Source organism: Fusarium odoratissimum, assembly GCF_000260195.1.
Source record: "Fusarium odoratissimum NRRL 54006 unplaced genomic scaffold supercont1.48, whole genome shotgun sequence".
Lineage (NCBI taxonomy): Eukaryota > Fungi > Ascomycota > Sordariomycetes > Hypocreales > Nectriaceae > Fusarium > Fusarium odoratissimum.
The window spans coordinates 189,722-205,212 of NW_022158728.1; the positions used below are offsets into that span (position 1 = coordinate 189,722).

General features: G+C 49.2%; 6 protein-coding genes across 15 annotated transcripts; 2 read left to right on the plus strand and 4 right to left on the minus strand.

The window, feature by feature from the left end:
- The first annotated feature begins 610 nt into the window (after nt 1-610).
- On the plus strand, nt 611-3,820 carry FOIG_15220 (uncharacterized protein). The gene is made up of 3 exons (XM_031216556.1): nt 611-1,309; nt 1,360-3,648; nt 3,697-3,820. Exons 1-3 carry the CDS (start codon nt 809-811, stop codon nt 3,703-3,705), a joined length of 2,799 nt encoding a protein of 932 aa, XP_031053781.1. The 5' UTR covers nt 611-808; the 3' UTR covers nt 3,706-3,820.
- A 219-nt stretch (nt 3,821-4,039) lies between these two features.
- Nucleotides 4,040-5,062, minus strand: FOIG_15221 (uncharacterized protein; the record flags this gene model as incomplete). Its single annotated transcript, XM_031216557.1, has 2 exons — nt 4,040-4,390; nt 4,436-5,062. The coding sequence occupies 2 exons, from the start codon at nt 5,060-5,062 to the stop codon at nt 4,040-4,042; spliced, it is 978 nt and encodes a 325-aa protein (XP_031053782.1).
- Nucleotides 5,063-5,733: 671 nt separating this feature from the next.
- FOIG_15222 (uncharacterized protein) lies at nt 5,734-6,847 on the plus strand. Its single transcript, XM_031216558.1, has one exon. The coding sequence runs from the start codon at nt 5,784-5,786 to the stop codon at nt 6,786-6,788; it is 1,005 nt and encodes a 334-aa protein (XP_031053783.1). The 5' UTR covers nt 5,734-5,783; the 3' UTR covers nt 6,789-6,847.
- FOIG_15223 (uncharacterized protein) lies at nt 6,827-9,056 on the minus strand. 3 transcript variants are annotated; one of them, XM_031216559.1, is made up of 5 exons: nt 8,955-9,056; nt 8,737-8,902; nt 7,948-8,686; nt 7,306-7,901; nt 6,827-7,256 (listed from the first exon to the last, which is right to left on the minus strand). In XM_031216559.1, exons 1-5 carry the CDS (start codon nt 8,983-8,985, stop codon nt 6,944-6,946), a joined length of 1,845 nt encoding a protein of 614 aa, XP_031053784.1. In that variant the 5' UTR covers nt 8,986-9,056; the 3' UTR covers nt 6,827-6,943. The 3 variants fall into 3 exon arrangements, with proteins under 3 accessions (XP_031053784.1, XP_031053786.1, XP_031053785.1); XM_031216561.1 differs by having other exon boundaries at nt 7,948-8,902; XM_031216560.1 differs by having other exon boundaries at nt 8,737-9,056.
- Nucleotides 9,057-9,234: 178 nt separating this feature from the next.
- Nucleotides 9,235-11,663, minus strand: FOIG_15224 (omega-6 fatty acid desaturase (delta-12 desaturase)). Of its 7 annotated transcripts, XM_031216563.1 has the most exons (4): nt 10,915-11,663; nt 10,059-10,866; nt 9,842-10,010; nt 9,235-9,793 (listed from the first exon to the last, which is right to left on the minus strand). In XM_031216563.1, the coding sequence occupies exons 1-4, from the start codon at nt 10,966-10,968 to the stop codon at nt 9,616-9,618; spliced, it is 1,209 nt and encodes a 402-aa protein (XP_031053788.1). In that variant the 5' UTR covers nt 10,969-11,663; the 3' UTR covers nt 9,235-9,615. The 7 variants fall into 7 exon arrangements, with proteins under 7 accessions (XP_031053788.1, XP_031053790.1, XP_031053793.1 ...); XM_031216565.1 differs by having other exon boundaries at nt 9,235-10,010; XM_031216568.1 differs by having other exon boundaries at nt 9,842-10,866.
- A 296-nt stretch (nt 11,664-11,959) lies between these two features.
- FOIG_15225 (uncharacterized protein) lies at nt 11,960-15,255 on the minus strand. Of its 2 annotated transcripts, XM_031216570.1 has the most exons (3): nt 14,528-15,255; nt 13,745-14,470; nt 11,960-13,698 (listed from the first exon to the last, which is right to left on the minus strand). In XM_031216570.1, the coding sequence occupies exons 1-3, from the start codon at nt 14,981-14,983 to the stop codon at nt 12,445-12,447; spliced, it is 2,436 nt and encodes an 811-aa protein (XP_031053795.1). In that variant the 5' UTR covers nt 14,984-15,255; the 3' UTR covers nt 11,960-12,444. The 2 variants fall into 2 exon arrangements, with proteins under 2 accessions (XP_031053795.1, XP_031053794.1); XM_031216569.1 differs by having other exon boundaries at nt 12,189-13,698; nt 13,745-15,255.
- Between the last annotated feature and the right edge of the window lie 236 nt (nt 15,256-15,491).

A 15,491-nucleotide genomic window follows, 5' to 3' on the forward strand; every position in this document is an offset into this window, starting at 1 on the left:
TAAAACTTGAGGACCTTTGTACTCAGTTTCATCTAAATATTCACTGACTAAATTTTTATTTAATATAAAAAATGTGGTGTTGAGATAATTAGTTAATTGATCATGATATCCGGTTCTTGGTGTTTTGGTCGGGGTGGCCGGTCTGTGGGGGTGGCCAGTCTTTGGGTGACGGACGTTAAGGTTAATATTATCCATATGTAATTACTCCTTTTGATCAGTGGGGAAACAGGCCACGCACGCGATTGACTTTTCCAACCTAATCTTAACACTGAAGAAAAAATTGGCACGGGAGTGGAAAAAGCTTGTTGTTTTGGCGGAGTACAGGCGCTGTCTTGCTTCTTTAGTCAGGGGTGCTTTATTGCGTGGCGCTGGCTATTGAGCTGTAGTGCCATGTCCGTGCTGCAACGGACGGAGACTAGCAATAAACTACTGAGCTTGACATGAGAGGGGACCTGGCAAGTGGGATTCTTGTTCCGTTGAGGGGTTCTTTTCTAGGGGTCGAAATGTCTGTGTAATAAGTAGTATCTTGCCTTCCGTGTCCGTGGCCGTTGTGAGAGGAGACACTGCATTTTCGTACAATATCATCATCGGCTGTTTTACTCTGTCTCTCTTTCTTTTCTTTTTTTGTTTACTGCCCTAGGTATTCTTTCTGCTCATTCGTTCCTTCTCCTTTGCTGATCATTCTCTGAATCGCCATGTTACCCATTTTCCCCCGTGGCTTTTAGCTCTTGTCTCTCCTTTTCTTCTGCCCAACCCAACTGCTTTTGGACACACACTCAATCTAGGCTTGTCGTTAGTTCATACGATCATGCCCCAACGGCCTCAGGGGGTGAAGCATGGGACTCCATCCTTCTTACGCCACCAGAATGTGTCTTCATACTTGTCCAAGGCCAAGAGAGCCCTTTATCTTCTCATCTCGTCACTCCGCAGGCTCTTGGCCTTCACCCGTCGCATAACCACATTCTCTTACATCATGTCGGAACCATCACGGCCCATGGCCTTTGCGGCGAGATTTCTTCCAATCGTCTTTTGTCTGGTCTTGCTGGGCTCGTTGACTTTTCACAATGTCTATCCTTCAGATGATCCGTATCGATGTAGAGCGCTGCTGGGCGAGAGTGAACGAAATGGCAGCTGGATCCATGCTCCGGATGAGACGGGTGCGAGGAAGCCATTCACGAATTGGCAGCCTGATGGATGCATGTTGCATCATTACACGGCGCAGGACATAAAGGATTGCATGGGGGATCGCCATTTGGTCTTTTCCGGCGACTCGACGACACGACAGATATACTGGGGCACCGCGCGATTGGTAAATCATGCCCGCATCCGCGCATTGTTCTGCTACTGACTGGTAATTAGTTGGATCGTAAGAGGGCCGTGGAAGGTCGCAAGAAGGCCAATCCTCACCGAAGCTACAACACAACCTTCAATGGCGTCCGAATGCTGCACATCTGGAACCCGTTTTACCATACCCAACCAGGCCATCCTCTACGAGAACAGCTCGAGCGAATCAGCGAAGACAAGCACAAGCATAGCCAAGTCAAGGAGTCCGCTGAAGAGAAAGCGAAGCGAAAAGAAAAGCATCATGGCTCCGATCCTGGTCTTATCATGCTGGGCGCTGGTGCTTGGTTCGCTGGTAACTGGTTCGCCAATGAGTCTGACAAGCGATTCGCCGTGGCTCTGGACAACATCACCGACATCCTCCACTTTGGAGATCTCACCAAATTCGGTACAGGACCAATGGACCCTGTCGAAGGCATTGGTAATGAAGTCTTCCTCGCCCCCGTCGCACCTCCATACTACAATGAACTTCCCGCGTCCCGCACTGGACCTAAGGGTATTCACAAGGGCGAAGTCGAAAACATTGACAAAGTCATCTACAGCCAGGAAGAGGAGCATAACCTCCGTCTGCTCCGAGCATTCCCTCAACTCTCACTCAATCAGCCTGATGCTATTGTCGACAGAACCCAGACTGGCTTCCACGTCATTGACACCGTCGCTGAGATCAAAGCCAACATTCTGCTCAATGCCCGATGCAACGCCAAGCTCGATCGAATGAACGGATATCCCTACACTCGAACATGCTGCACAGATTACGGCTCGCGGCCATGGGTTCAGATTGCCATTCTCGGCCTCGCTACTCTCTACGTCATTGCGTGCATCTGCTACGAGGGCATCACTCTCGTTTCATCCATTGAGATCAAGTGGCTCGACATGAAGGTTGGCATGTTTGCTGTCTCTCTTCTCTACTGTTTCGCTGCCGACCGTACCCATCTGTTCTCCAAGGGTATGAAGGAGTTTGTTCCTAATGAGTTCTATCTCCTCATTGCAATCTGCCTCATCATTGCCGGACTCACCATACGCAAAACAAAGTTCCGTGCGCCTCGTCTCCCAGTTGCTGAGGCTGCCGCCGCCCCTACCACCACCGCCATGACGATTGATGAGGATGCTGGCGTCCTCTCAAGAGATCAGACTGAAGAGTGGAAGGGTTGGATGCAGGCTGCCATTCTTGTTTACCACTGGACTGGTGCAATTCGTGATCTTCCCATCTACATCTTCATCCGATTGCTTGTCGCTGCCTACCTGTTCCAAACTGGATACGGACATACCATCTACTTCCTCTCCAAGAAGGACTTTTCATTCCGTCGCATTGCAAGTGTCATGCTGCGCCTGAACATCTTGAGCTGTGCCCTTCCTTACGTCATGGGAACTGACTACATGTTTTACTACTTTGCGCCTCTTGTCAGCTTCTGGTTCATGGTCGTATATGCCACCATGGCTATCTGCTCCGGCTTCAACGATAGTGTCAAGATCGTCACGAGCAAGATCTTTGTCTCTTTCATCATCGTTACAGTCATTCTCAACTTCACCCCACTCACCCAATGGGCTTTCGCAATCCTCGATGTCGTCTTCCGCATCAAGTGGAACCTCGACGAGTGGATGTTCAGAGTCACCCTTGATGGAGCCATTGTGTTTGTCGGAATGCTTGCTGGTGTCGCGCAACAGCGACTCGAGCGTGATTCTGCTTGGTACACTAACTACAAAGCTGCCATCATTCCGTCCGCCCTGTCAATCCTTGGCTATGCTTACTTCTGCACATACATTGGCGACAGAAAGGCCTATATCATGATGCACCCGGTCATTGCGGCGGTGCCTATTCTCGCCTTCATCGCTCTCCGAAACGCTACTGCTACCATGAGGAACTACTACTCTACCGCCGCCGCGTGGCTCGGTCGATGCTCTCTCGAGACATTCATCCTGCAGTTCCACGTCTTCCTGGCCGCTGACACGAAGGGCGTCCTACTCTTGGATATCTTCAAGGGCGATGCCAGTCTCCTCAATGACCGATGGCGAGATCTCGCAGTCATTGTCCCTATCTTCTTCTGGGTCAGCCACCTGGTCGCCGAAGCATCCGGCAAGATTGTCAAACTGATTCTCGGTGAGGCTAAGCCAAAGCAAGGCATGCCAGAGATTGTGGAAGATGATGAAGATGAGGGCGAGCTGAAGATTGTTGAGCCTGTATGGGAGAACATGCCCATGCTCAACAACGTCCACTTGGACCGCGCAAAAGACTTTGCCAAGTCTGTTACGACTGGCCTTCACATGCGCGTTGCAGCCATCCTTGGAGTGATGTGGCTGCTCAACTGGGTAAGTTGACTTAATTACTGCTGAAGGTGTGATACTAACAGATTGCAGTTGTACTAAAGCGCTAAGGCGTTCATTAATGGCTCTTAGAGGGCGTTTTCTGTTTCGGTATGTTTGGTGATTAGGTGTACATGGGTCCTGTAGACTTGAATATAGAAATTGAGACTCGATATTTTATGATCATACTTATGACAGTATTTGCTGCCTTCAATCTGTAGTGTAGCTCTTGCTTCCATCCATCGGCCATTGCTTCGTCTGTGTTCGTTCTTCCACGCAATTTATTTGCCGCTGATCATATCTTCCTTCTGGTCTTGCAGCACTATAGCAGAAAGACATCGCCCTCTTGATGCCTTATACAGACCCCCAGCCATACAAACCCCAAACCTTAACGCCATCACAACAAAACAGTCTCTTCCTCCTTCATCCCAGCCCACTTCCAGCAAGCATTCCACAACAGCTCCCTCTTATGGACATCCTTACATGCAATATCCTCTTCCTCTCGCCTGGCACCCATGAAATATCCTTTCGCGCCCTTGAATCTCTCACCAACGCTCAACTCAACTAGCTCTCGGCCTGATTGTGCCGCTGATCTCATAGTGTCGGTGAAGTGGCGAAGAACAGGGAGTAATATAAGTACGAGACTAAAGGCAAACCGCATAAACGGCGTCTGAATCCTGTGCGCACGGGAATCGACCATGCCGCCAGGGTCCATTGCTATAGCTGTAATGCCAGAGAGTTTGGGGTTCTAATATGTCAGCTTGATGATGTTAAGACGGTGGCATAGGCTTACCTTCTCGAGCTTGGCGTTGAGGTCGTGCATGAACATGATATTCGCCAACTTCGAGTTTCCATACCGATGAAATCCTCCATCATACTCCTTCCCTTTCTTATCAGGCAACGGCTTGACTAAAAGCTCAGTATCCTCTGGAATACCAGGTCGTTGTCTAAACAGCGGATGCGAACGATTTGTATAGTGCGTATCCGAACCAAGCATCACGATTCTCCCATCACTCGCCATCCTCCCAATCAACTTTAGCACCAATACAAAATGAGATAAATGATTAACCTGAAATGTTCTCTCAAAACCATCGGGAGTATAAACCTGCTCTGACACAGACATGGTGAAAGCGTTGCAGATGATAGCTTTTATAGGTGGTATTTCTCCAGTAGCTACACGCTTTGCTGTGTTTTCAGAGAAGCCTCTTACGTTGGAGAGAAGACAGAGGTCGAGAGCTTCGATGGAGGATTTGGGGTGTGATGAGAGGAGAGATGAGAGTTGGGCGGTGTTGGGATCGGAGGGAGATGCATCGCGGACTGTTGCGAGGATGGTATATGATGGGTAGATCTTTATGAGGTGCGATATATAAGCAAGGGCGAGAGAGCCATTGGCACCGGTTATGATGATTGTTCCCATCATATTGATGGTGTAAGTCGTGAGCTGCCGTGATAGCTTCGGAGGATCATATACTATCACGCCAACTTTGCTAATGAACTTGGATAGAGAGAATTATCATAATTACAGAGTGACTTTTGCATTATTTATATCAATACAATTCTATGGCTTTCCTGGCATGAGCTGCAATATCATCAGTGAATCCTTTCGCTTGGCGGAGTTGACTGGAGTTCCGGGTAGGTCGGAGTTCCGCGGAACTCCCAGGCATTCGTACTCCGGAACGGCATGATATTCTGCGCATTGGTTTGCCGATGAAGAAATAATCTTTAATATCTTATCCAATCACTCTTTTATGTTCATTTCAGTTTTGCAGGCCCTATCAATATCTCGGCCATGTCCATCGTCCCCAACTTTCTATAGATCAGTCTACCTATGTTATCTAGGTTTCGATAACGGTGAAAACCGTTAAGCTCGTAACCAATGGCGTTTTATAGCTATGGTACACTACATGCTTACTTAACATTGACAACAGAACGTTTATATGAACATGCTCCGGGTCATGGCCAGGCCACGATGTCGTGGTTCAGCTTCAATAGCGTCACATTCTTAATTGGCCAATGACCTCATTATTATCAACATGATCCACATTGCGAGTCACCAAAAGCCGACTCCCATAGCCGCCCGATGACTGATGACAAATCCCATAACCGACGTTAGGACAATTAAATAAATAGTCCTAGAACTGATGAAAACGTCTGGTACTCGTATAAACTTCTCTGGCAACTCTAATATGGCAGATCGGACTCGATATAGCAAGTCTCAGCTCGAGAAGTACTACGATCGGATTGCCTTCCCGGCATCTGATCGTCAGTACGACATCAGCAACCTCTCGTCTGAAGATCAACAGTCCTACCTCGACACTTTGACAAAACAACAAATTCTCACAGTTCCCTTTGAGAACCTTACTCTTCACTACTCATGGCATCGCATCGTCGACGTCAACGCCGATCATCTCTACGATAAGATCGTGAATGAGAAACGAGGCGGTTATTGCATGGAGAACAACACTCTATTCAACACGGTTCTTCTCTCCCTAGGTTTCCATACATATATGGTTGGATCAAGGGTCTTTAACCCTGATGCTGGGAGGTTTGGAGGTACTTCACATTGCCTCAGTTTGGTGAATATTGCTGGGAGGACATATGCCGTTGATGTTGGCTTTGGGGCACGGAATCCGACTGAACCGTTGGAAGTTGAGCATGAACGTATTCACAAGGGATCAAGCGGTTTTCAAATGCGATTGCGGCATGATATTATCGCACAAAATGTCAGCAATCAAAAGCTCTGGATATACGAATATCGATCCCACGATGGAGGCGAGTGGGTTCCTCAATGGTGCTTCATGGACTATGAGGTTTTGCCTGAAGATATTCGAGTCTTCAACATGTCTCCTTCTAAAAGTCCTTCAAGCTTCTTCACTTTCAAGGTTGTCAGTGTGCAGTTCACTTCTGAGAAGGAGGATTATTCAGACGGAAACGCTAGGAACTTGAAAAACGTAGGTGGTGTCATTGATGGTGCCTTTATCATCGACGGAAATTTATTCAAGTATAGAAAGGGTGGAGAGACTAGATGGGAAAAGACTTTCAAGACGGAGGAAGAGAGACTAGAAGCTTTGTGGAAGTATTTTGGTGTAGAGTTGACGAAGGAGAACGAGAGGGCTATCAGAGGAACTGCGGGCGCTATACCATAGAATTACATCATAGCCGTTGGTGTTAGGATATACGCTCATGTCGCTTGCATGAAATCTTTTCCTTGATATGCTTTTGTAAGACAAGCTATGATTGAATACATTGTGATGAAATAATACTCAACTATAGTCCAACAAAACAGTGGTCAGTTCTTCCATCACTGAAACTCGATATCATCCAAAAGTGCCCACGCAGTCGAAGGACTCATCTGGAAATCATTCTCATGGGATACATCCCCCTTCATCAGCAAAGTGCGGTAAACCTGCCCCTTAGCCCTTCGATCCAGCTGATGAGAAATAGATAATATTGTGCTAAACGGCTCCTTGGGCAAATATTGGATCATATCGTCAAAGACTACAAAGCAACTATCCAAAAGCTTCCGATCCTGCGTAACGAGATCGTGCCCGGGAAACTCGATCATGTTGACTATGATGAGGATCAGACATGGGAGTGCGGTGCATGTATGAAGCCTATCACTTATGTCAGTACTAGTAGTATAAGAAGCTTTGGGAGGCTTACCATAGGATATACTCTGTCAGTTTTGCCGAACTGATTAATTCCAGACAAACTCGACCATTGCCAACGCATTCGTCCCATCCCGCTGGTAGAGGTGTAAGGTCCGCTCTTCTGACCTCACCATCAACGTCGTCGCTGACATCTATCACAGCAGGTGAGAGATACCGCCTCACTCTTTTGATCCACGTATCTTCAAAGGTGAATATCGAGTGAATCTTGATCCGGGTCTCAATATGGCGAGACCACAGATTTGCCATCATATCCCTTGCTAATGGGGATAGCCTCTCATCAATACCTTCTCTGGTACGAAGCTCTGGGGGTATTTCGTCCACCCATTCTTTTAGCAATTCTTCTATCAGAGCGATTGATCTGGCTTTACTTTCTGGTGTGAAGGTATGGGACTTTTGGCTGTAGAGAAGATCATGGGCTTTTCCTTGGATGAATGCAAACTTGGCGCATGAACGGAGGTAGTTGAACCGAATGGTGTCGGTTGATGAGGTGATGATACCAAGATTTTCTTCAGGGTTCGCTTCTGGTAGGTCCATGTCTGTTTCACAGTCGGGCTGGTGATACGGGCATTGAGACCTCTGAGCCATTTCCTGCCAGTCGTTAGTATCATGGGTGTAGTTGGCGAGTTCAACGTACCCTGTCATAGATGTATGTAAGCCAGAACAGACGAGTTCTATGAGCCTGTTTCGATTTCGACAGTCCTGCCAATGCCTTCTTCGAGTTCAACCGTAGACTTTGTGCAAGCCGAATGACGCTCCCAGTTAGAACAATAGCGAGTTGGACCTCTGAAGATCCTTGAAACAGGATCACCATGCCCAGAAGTACTTGCAATCCCATCAAGTCCTGGCTTTGCATCATTAACTCTGACATTACAGAGCGTACATTACGGATGCTTTGGGAAAACGCAGGGTCGTCCATTGTCTTTCCCTCAAGGACGCGATAATTGATGGCCAAGACGACATTTATAGCAGCCCATGCGACCGTAGAGCGCTTGGTGGATGAAGAGTACCAATCGAGAAGCATGCGCATGAATACATTTTCTTCGAGTAGTGGGATTATGGTGTTGTAATTACGGAAATAGTTGTCCACGAGTGGGAGGACTTCTGATAGAGGAGCGAGCTCGAGCTGATCTGAGCTCGCAGCCTTGGTCAATTGAGAGCCCGCATTTGAGATAGCTGTATGTTGGCAATGGGCTACGTCCAAAGATGTCTGAACTGGCGAAATGCCACAACTATTTGAAGATCCAGAAACATCAATATCGCTGAGAGAAATGTCGAGTCCTGGCTGTGTTTCTGGTACTCTAAGTCCCCCAAGCGCGGAGAGAAGAGCCTCTATGTTAGCTAAGCGCTCTTCAAGACCGGACATGCGATCGGGCCTTTGCGATCATTAACAACAACGAAACGACACTTAATTGCAGGTACCTACTGAGTCTCAGACTGGACCGAGGGCGCCGGAGTGATTCCGCCGTCCCGAGGCGCCTTTCTTCGACTTGTCACTGTCGTCTTGCAGGTAACCGCGTATAGTGTACAATTCGAGCATGTCGGTTTGCGCCCGTCGCATTTAATTTTCCGCGATACACAGTAATCGCACGCTACAGAACGACATTAGACCAATTTCCATATGATATCTTACCGTAATCTCACCTTTTCGTCTACTTGATTGCGCTGTCTCCATATCGATTCTTAATGGAACAGATCTCAATTGATTGAAACCTCCATTGTCACTACCAGATCAGATTGTCGGATATGGCGCAGCGGAAAGCCCGCCAAACTCCGCCGCATTAACAGGGGCTTCGGGGGTTCTAGGGTGCCTTGACATGGGCTTGAACCTTGACAATCTCCTGAAAATCACCCCTTATCGTGGCAAAATGCGAGGATATCTATGATGCTACCCAATTTCATGTTTGCGCTAGAGAATAGTTGATATCTGATTCATCCTGTTATCTCAGTGTTTCACGATTTTGTCTCCTCACATTCTGAGACTCCAGTGGCGGAACGCGGACTTGGCATCTGGCGGAAGATAATTTAAACGCCCCGGAGGCGACAAGTGCGGGGATTGAATCATGGATCTCAGGCTGTGCCTCACTTGCTCAGTCAACAAATCCCTTCAATCTCCAGTTTAACAAACAAACTCCATTTTATTGCGTCCCAAGCGCGAAAGCCAAGTGCTCTAGCTTGTCTAGTTTCTTCTAATCGCGTATGTCGCGTGTCGTGTCTAACTTGATCTATCGTTTATGTCTATCACAATTGTCTATCATAACCTAGCACTTTGCCTCAGACCAGTACGAGTACCAGACCCGGAGCTCTAGTCCTTGTTCCATCGCATAGCGCCAGGTCTGGCAGGGTCGTGCTCGACGTACTTGAGGGTGCCGAAGATGGTCCACAGCTGGCCCAAGAAGCTTCGGTCGTCGTGGCAGTAGTGGTCGCCGATGACGGGCTTGATGGCCTCGGTGGCCTCGTCAGCCTTGTAGAAGGGGATCTTACTGCGAGGGGTTAGATGTGAATTGGTGCCATTGAGACAGGTGACTTACGGGAAGAGATGGTGAACAACGTGCTTCTCAATGATACCGTGGAAGAGGTGCTTTCCGATGAAGCCAAACTCACGGTCGACAGTGGCGAGAGCTCCCTTGACGTAGGTCCAGCCCTCAGCGGTGTAGTGAGGGAGCTCGGTGTGGTGGTGGTGGAGGTAGGTAATGGCAACTAATCAATTAGCAACGAGTCGATCGATCCGATTGATCTTGAACTTACCGAGCCAGTGGTGAACCCACAAGTAGGGAACAAGGTAGAGGAAGAGAATGGTCGAAACACCAACTTGCTTGGAAGCAAAGTACAGAGCAGTTCCCATAAGAGCAAGACCGATATCGGAGATGAGGATGAAGATGGCCTCGTTGGGGCGGAAAACAGCGCTGGTAGGCTCGAAGTGACTGACTCGGAACCACTTGGAAAGGCCAGTCTTGGGCTCCCACTGCTTGCTGCCCTTGCCGGAGCTAGCGTTGAAGAAGAGATACGCCTGCCATCCGAAAAGCTGGTGGAAGATGAGCTTGACCATCTGAGCAGCGGGGGTATCCTCAACAAGCTCAGCGACGTCAATGCCAGCAATCATGAGCGACTTGGAAGGCTTGGGCTCAGTCTTGGGGACGAAAGCCATGTCGAGATCCATGTGGCCGGTGAAGCGGTGGTGGCGGTGGTGGGAGTACTTCCAGCTGAAGTAGGGGACGAGGAGGAACGAGTGGAGGAACCAGCCGGTCACATTGTTGATCTTTCCATGGAGGGAGAAAGCACCGTGGCCGCACTCATGGCCGAGAATCCAGACACCGGTGCAGAAGAGACCCTGGACGAAGCCGTAGACCATCCATGCTGCGACGCGGAGGGTCTGGTCGGGAATGCTGGGGATGTAGGTGAGAGCTGCCCAGACGAGGGCAGAGACCATGGCAAAATCGCGGAAGACGTAGTAGAATGAGGTGACGAGCGAGGGCTGGAAGCAGTGCGCGGGAATGGCATCCTTGATGGTCTTGATATCGGGGAACTGAGGTTCAGACTTGGCCTCAAGAGTGACCTGGGCACGAGTTAGGGTGCGATGAGGGGAGCTGCTTGACCGACATACCTTGGGGAGGTCCTCGACCACAACAGTGGTGGCAGTTCGCTGTCGAGTCGCCATTGTACTAACGTATGCAGAAGATGCAATTGTCAAGACTCACTCGAAGGAAGAGAAGGAAAGTTTAAAGAGGAGGAGAGAAAGAAGAGAGGCGGGAGGTGACGGGGAGAAGAAAAAGGTTCCCGCCCCAACAAAGCTCTTATTATTTATTCCTAGCTACCGATACCAGACCAGACCTCGTCTCAGGATTACCGCTCTTGACCTAATCCGAAATAGCATACGAAAAAAAAAACTTCTGAGAAGACCACCAAACTTCAGGGACCCATGAATAGGGGTCCAGAACTTGGACTCGTGGTAGGCCAATCACGGCCCCACGATGTGCGGGAGATCATGGAGAGTTGAGGGAGACGTGTTCATGATGTGGAGAACGAAAAAGGACCCTTAAGCTGTGAGCTTAGCACAGAGGTTAACCGAGTGGGTTCATTCTTGCAAGGGAGCCTTGCTGCTATACTACAATTTTGTTGAGCTCTTCAATTGCGGTGAGAGAAAGTCTACCGTGGGATCGCCTCTTCTGATACGAAAGGCAGAGAGAAGAGGCAATTTCGAGAAGAGAAGATCTAATCTCACATGCTTGTCTTGGGTTCCTGAAGAAAGTGGAGCACACCACCGCAGATAAGGGTCTGACCTTTCGTGAGTGGCTGAATGGTCACGTTATTTAGAGCGCCGCAGAGAAGACTTCTGGAACAAGAGTTGTTCCGCTAAATAAAATTGAGAGGTTTTTTTTTTTTCTTTTGTGGTGCTGATTGAGTCGCGTAGGTACGGACCAAGGGAGCTTTTGTGGACTGGGGCCAAGGTTAAGCGCCTCTTCTTGAGTCAAGCCTGTTCGAGTCAAGGTTTCACATGTTGACACTGATTCAATGCTTCATGCGTGAGGTTCCCAGCTGAATTGAATGGCCATTGAGACGAGGTAGGAAAACGCGACGTCGATCGCAAGAGACGAGAATACAGGCAACTTTAGGATAAAAGGCAACTTGAAGATAAACCTTATGCAATTTGACGATGAACTCAGGAGACCTTTGCTTTAACTTTCAACTCATTAGGCCTTTGATTGGTATTCTGAGATCCCAGCTTGGAGACCTCAAACTCTCTTGCCTCAGCGTTCATCATCATCTTGCATGCATTGAACGCTTTGTGTAGGCATCAAACTGCCTGATGAGGTCTTTATTGCGCTTGGTGTTTTTAGCTCTAGATTTCCCGATCTCACTCGTTATCGCTGCCCGAGGTTCATGTGATAATTGATGCCATTCTATTATTCGTATGCCGCTTAAGGGCTGGTCTCTATCTTTATGTTTAATGCGATGCGTGCAATATGTGCTATACCATGTAAAAAACAATCCAGTAGCAAACAATGAGTACCCTTGCCAATTGGTCTTTGCGCCTTTCAATCTCACCCACGAAGCATGGGCTGCCTCCCTCGTATGTATCAGCCCTTGTACATTATCGTTACAGTTCATTTCGTTATTATGCCCCATCTCATTTCTAGAAAATGAATGAGCACACAAAGACCAGGCATGTATAAATAGTAGTTGTCGTGTATTCCAACTCGAACCACGCGGCTTGACCGCCAAAAGCAATCTTCTTGCTCTGGGTGGTGGGATGCGCCACCTGCGTCTTTGGATCTCGGTTCAGCAGGTCCTCGCGGTCAGGCATGGCAGGCGGGTCAATCGCGTAGGAAATCGGTGTCCAGAGCGAACTGCAGATGAAGAGGAATGTGAGAGGTGGCCAGAATGCGTGGGTGAGAAGGGCGGTGAGTGTGTCGCGAACGGTGTGAGTCGTGACAAATGATCGGAACGATGTGAGAACCACAGCGACGAGGGTGAGATACACAAAGGCGAAGTGGAAAAGAGCCATGTAGTTGATGAGAATACCCCAGAGTCGTCGGAACATGTTCTTTCGGAGCTTGGCGTCGCGCTCATTTAGGGCTGAGCCGAGCGAACCTGTTGGCTTGAAGGCTTGAGTTTGACCGCCGAGCCATGTTGGCAGAATGAACGATCGGATAAGGCAGAGCGCGATGTAAGGAGACATCCAGAGCTGATATCGCGAACCTCGCTGACCGGTATGATAACCTGCGGGAATGAAGAGAGCAAACTCGCAGAGACGGTTCGATATGACGGATGCGAAACACGCGCGGATCAACCATCGGAGCTGCTCGTCGGTAGCATATGCCACAAGAGGCTTCTGCATGATCAGGATAATCGGAATGGCGAAGAGCGAAATGGTGAGCAGAATGGTGTACATGCTCAACGAAGCGTACAAGAAACCGGAGAATCGCTGAGCGGTGGTCATCTGGCGAACCTTGTCGCCCCAAAGACAAAAGTTCAGCTTGAAAGATGTATCGACTGTTCCAATAGCCCATCGCGTTCGCTGCTTAAGGTGACCGCCATAGTCTTCAGGAACAGTGCCAAACTGGAGAGGTTCGTGGATGAAAGCCGTCTTCCAGCCCTTACCGAGCATGAGAGTCGATGTAGCGACATCCTCGGCCAGAGATCCAAGAGGGAAGTTACCAATCTCGTCGAGAGCTTCACGACGAGCAACGTAGCCTGATCCGGTGCACCAAGCGACACCTAGAGCGTCCTTGATGGGCTCAATGACGTGGACAAAGAAATCGAGACTTTGAGCGAGGGGATCGGAGGGAGGGGTGTTGTAGAAGAGCTGGGGAGGGCATGCGAGAGCCATCTTGGGGTCGATGAGCATGTGAGGAAGAATAGCACGGAGCCAGTCACGCTCGGGAATCTGCAATTGTAAGTATGTCGTTGCTCAATTTGCGGGAATAACTTACCATATCAGCATCCAGAGCTGCCATGAATTGACCGGCGCCTCCAGGCAGTTTGTGCACCTCGTCAAGACCATAGTTCAGGTTACCCGCCTTGAAATGATGAGGTTGACCAGGAATCTTGACTCGAGCCATGTAGTACAGGTTCGGGTACGTCATGGACAACTTCGCACATGCTTCCTCCAGACCAGAAGATTTTCCATCATCCAGCAGAATGACTCTGTATCGATCCCGGGGATAATCCAGATCACACGCCGCTCGCACCGTATCCATAACCAGATCATCATCTTCACCACAGCAAGTGATGAATGCATCGACAGTTGGCACATCGTTGCCCGTCAATCGCAGCTTAGGTCGGTTCCTCTTCTTCATCGACCACATTGTCCACGTATTATGCATCAATGACGGAATCGCCGTTGCAATCTCAACACCGATGAATATCCATGCACCAGCATACGTCGTATCCGCCGCATTCTGCGCCCAGATAACACAAGCAATTCTCAGCGCAAGATACGCCATGTAGAGTCCAGTATTCGCAAACGTGAGAAAAGGAACAAGCCTAAACACCCATCGCTTCCAACCACCCCAGATCTCAGCGTCGTCGCGCTTATGCACCTGCTGAATAGTGCTGCTGTCAACGATATAATCCTTGTTATAAAGTGTGTTTGCGCTGCTGCTCTGAGGCGAACCCCCGCCGGGCAGAAGCGCAGCGAGACTTAGGTGGCTCTGGTTCTGTTTGACGGAGTCAGTGACGTTGGACGATTTGTTGACGAGGGTGCGGGAGCTGACCATTAGGCTGGATGGTCTCCAGTCGACGGACGAATTGCCCGGGTGGTGATGCAGACGAGCTGGTGTTTCTCTACCGCTTCGCAGTGTCGGCGATGCAGAGCGTGAACCACCCGGTGTGTCGTTGAAGTACTGCCCAGGGCTATTGGCAATGTGCGGAGGCCATTCAGGCGCTGGACTGTAATCGTCAAAGTGCGCTGGTGAAGGCCTAGCGGGTCGTCCCTGCTCAGTGACAGAGCGGCCCTGAAACTCTTCCGTTGATGAATGATAGGGCGAATACGGCGTGTATTGCTGCTCTGGGGGACCGTATGGAGAGTGGAGGTCTTGCTGGAAGTACTCCTGCTGCTGATACTGTCTCTGTTCATGCTGCTGCTGATGTTGACGCTGCACATCGATCTCTACCATCTCCCTATACTCCCTCTCCTGCTCCCCCTCTGCATAGCCATGATGCCCGTTCATCTTAACTCTGGGCGGGTGGGACGCATGCGTTTGGGTTCCGCAGGTACAACGTGGTGGTACGAAAAAGTATGCAAGCCGATAGAAAGTCAATGGCTTATCTTGGCAAACCTTGGATGTTCTTGGTTATAACGAGTGACTGGTACCTTTGCAAACGATGGATGAAAAGGAAAAGAAATACCAAGAGTTCAAGAAAACGAGAGAAGATTGACTAGAAAGAAGAAGAAGAAAAACAAGGGAGAGAGAGGAGAGTACATAGAGACAAGAGGCAGATCCGATGGGGGTGTGTTGATTTGAGTTTAGGTAGGTTCCCAACTGGCACGTCCCCCAGTCTCTGCAAAGTATGTGCAGTGCAGTATCGGTTCAGGATTGGTTTATTCTTGGAATAAACAAGCTCCAGCCCATTAACACGAGCGAACCACCCGAGCATGCCGTGACACTAATCCAGGAACAACTAACAGATACACTAACACAACACCCCCCCCCCCCCCTTCGTATAGCAGCGCAGGGG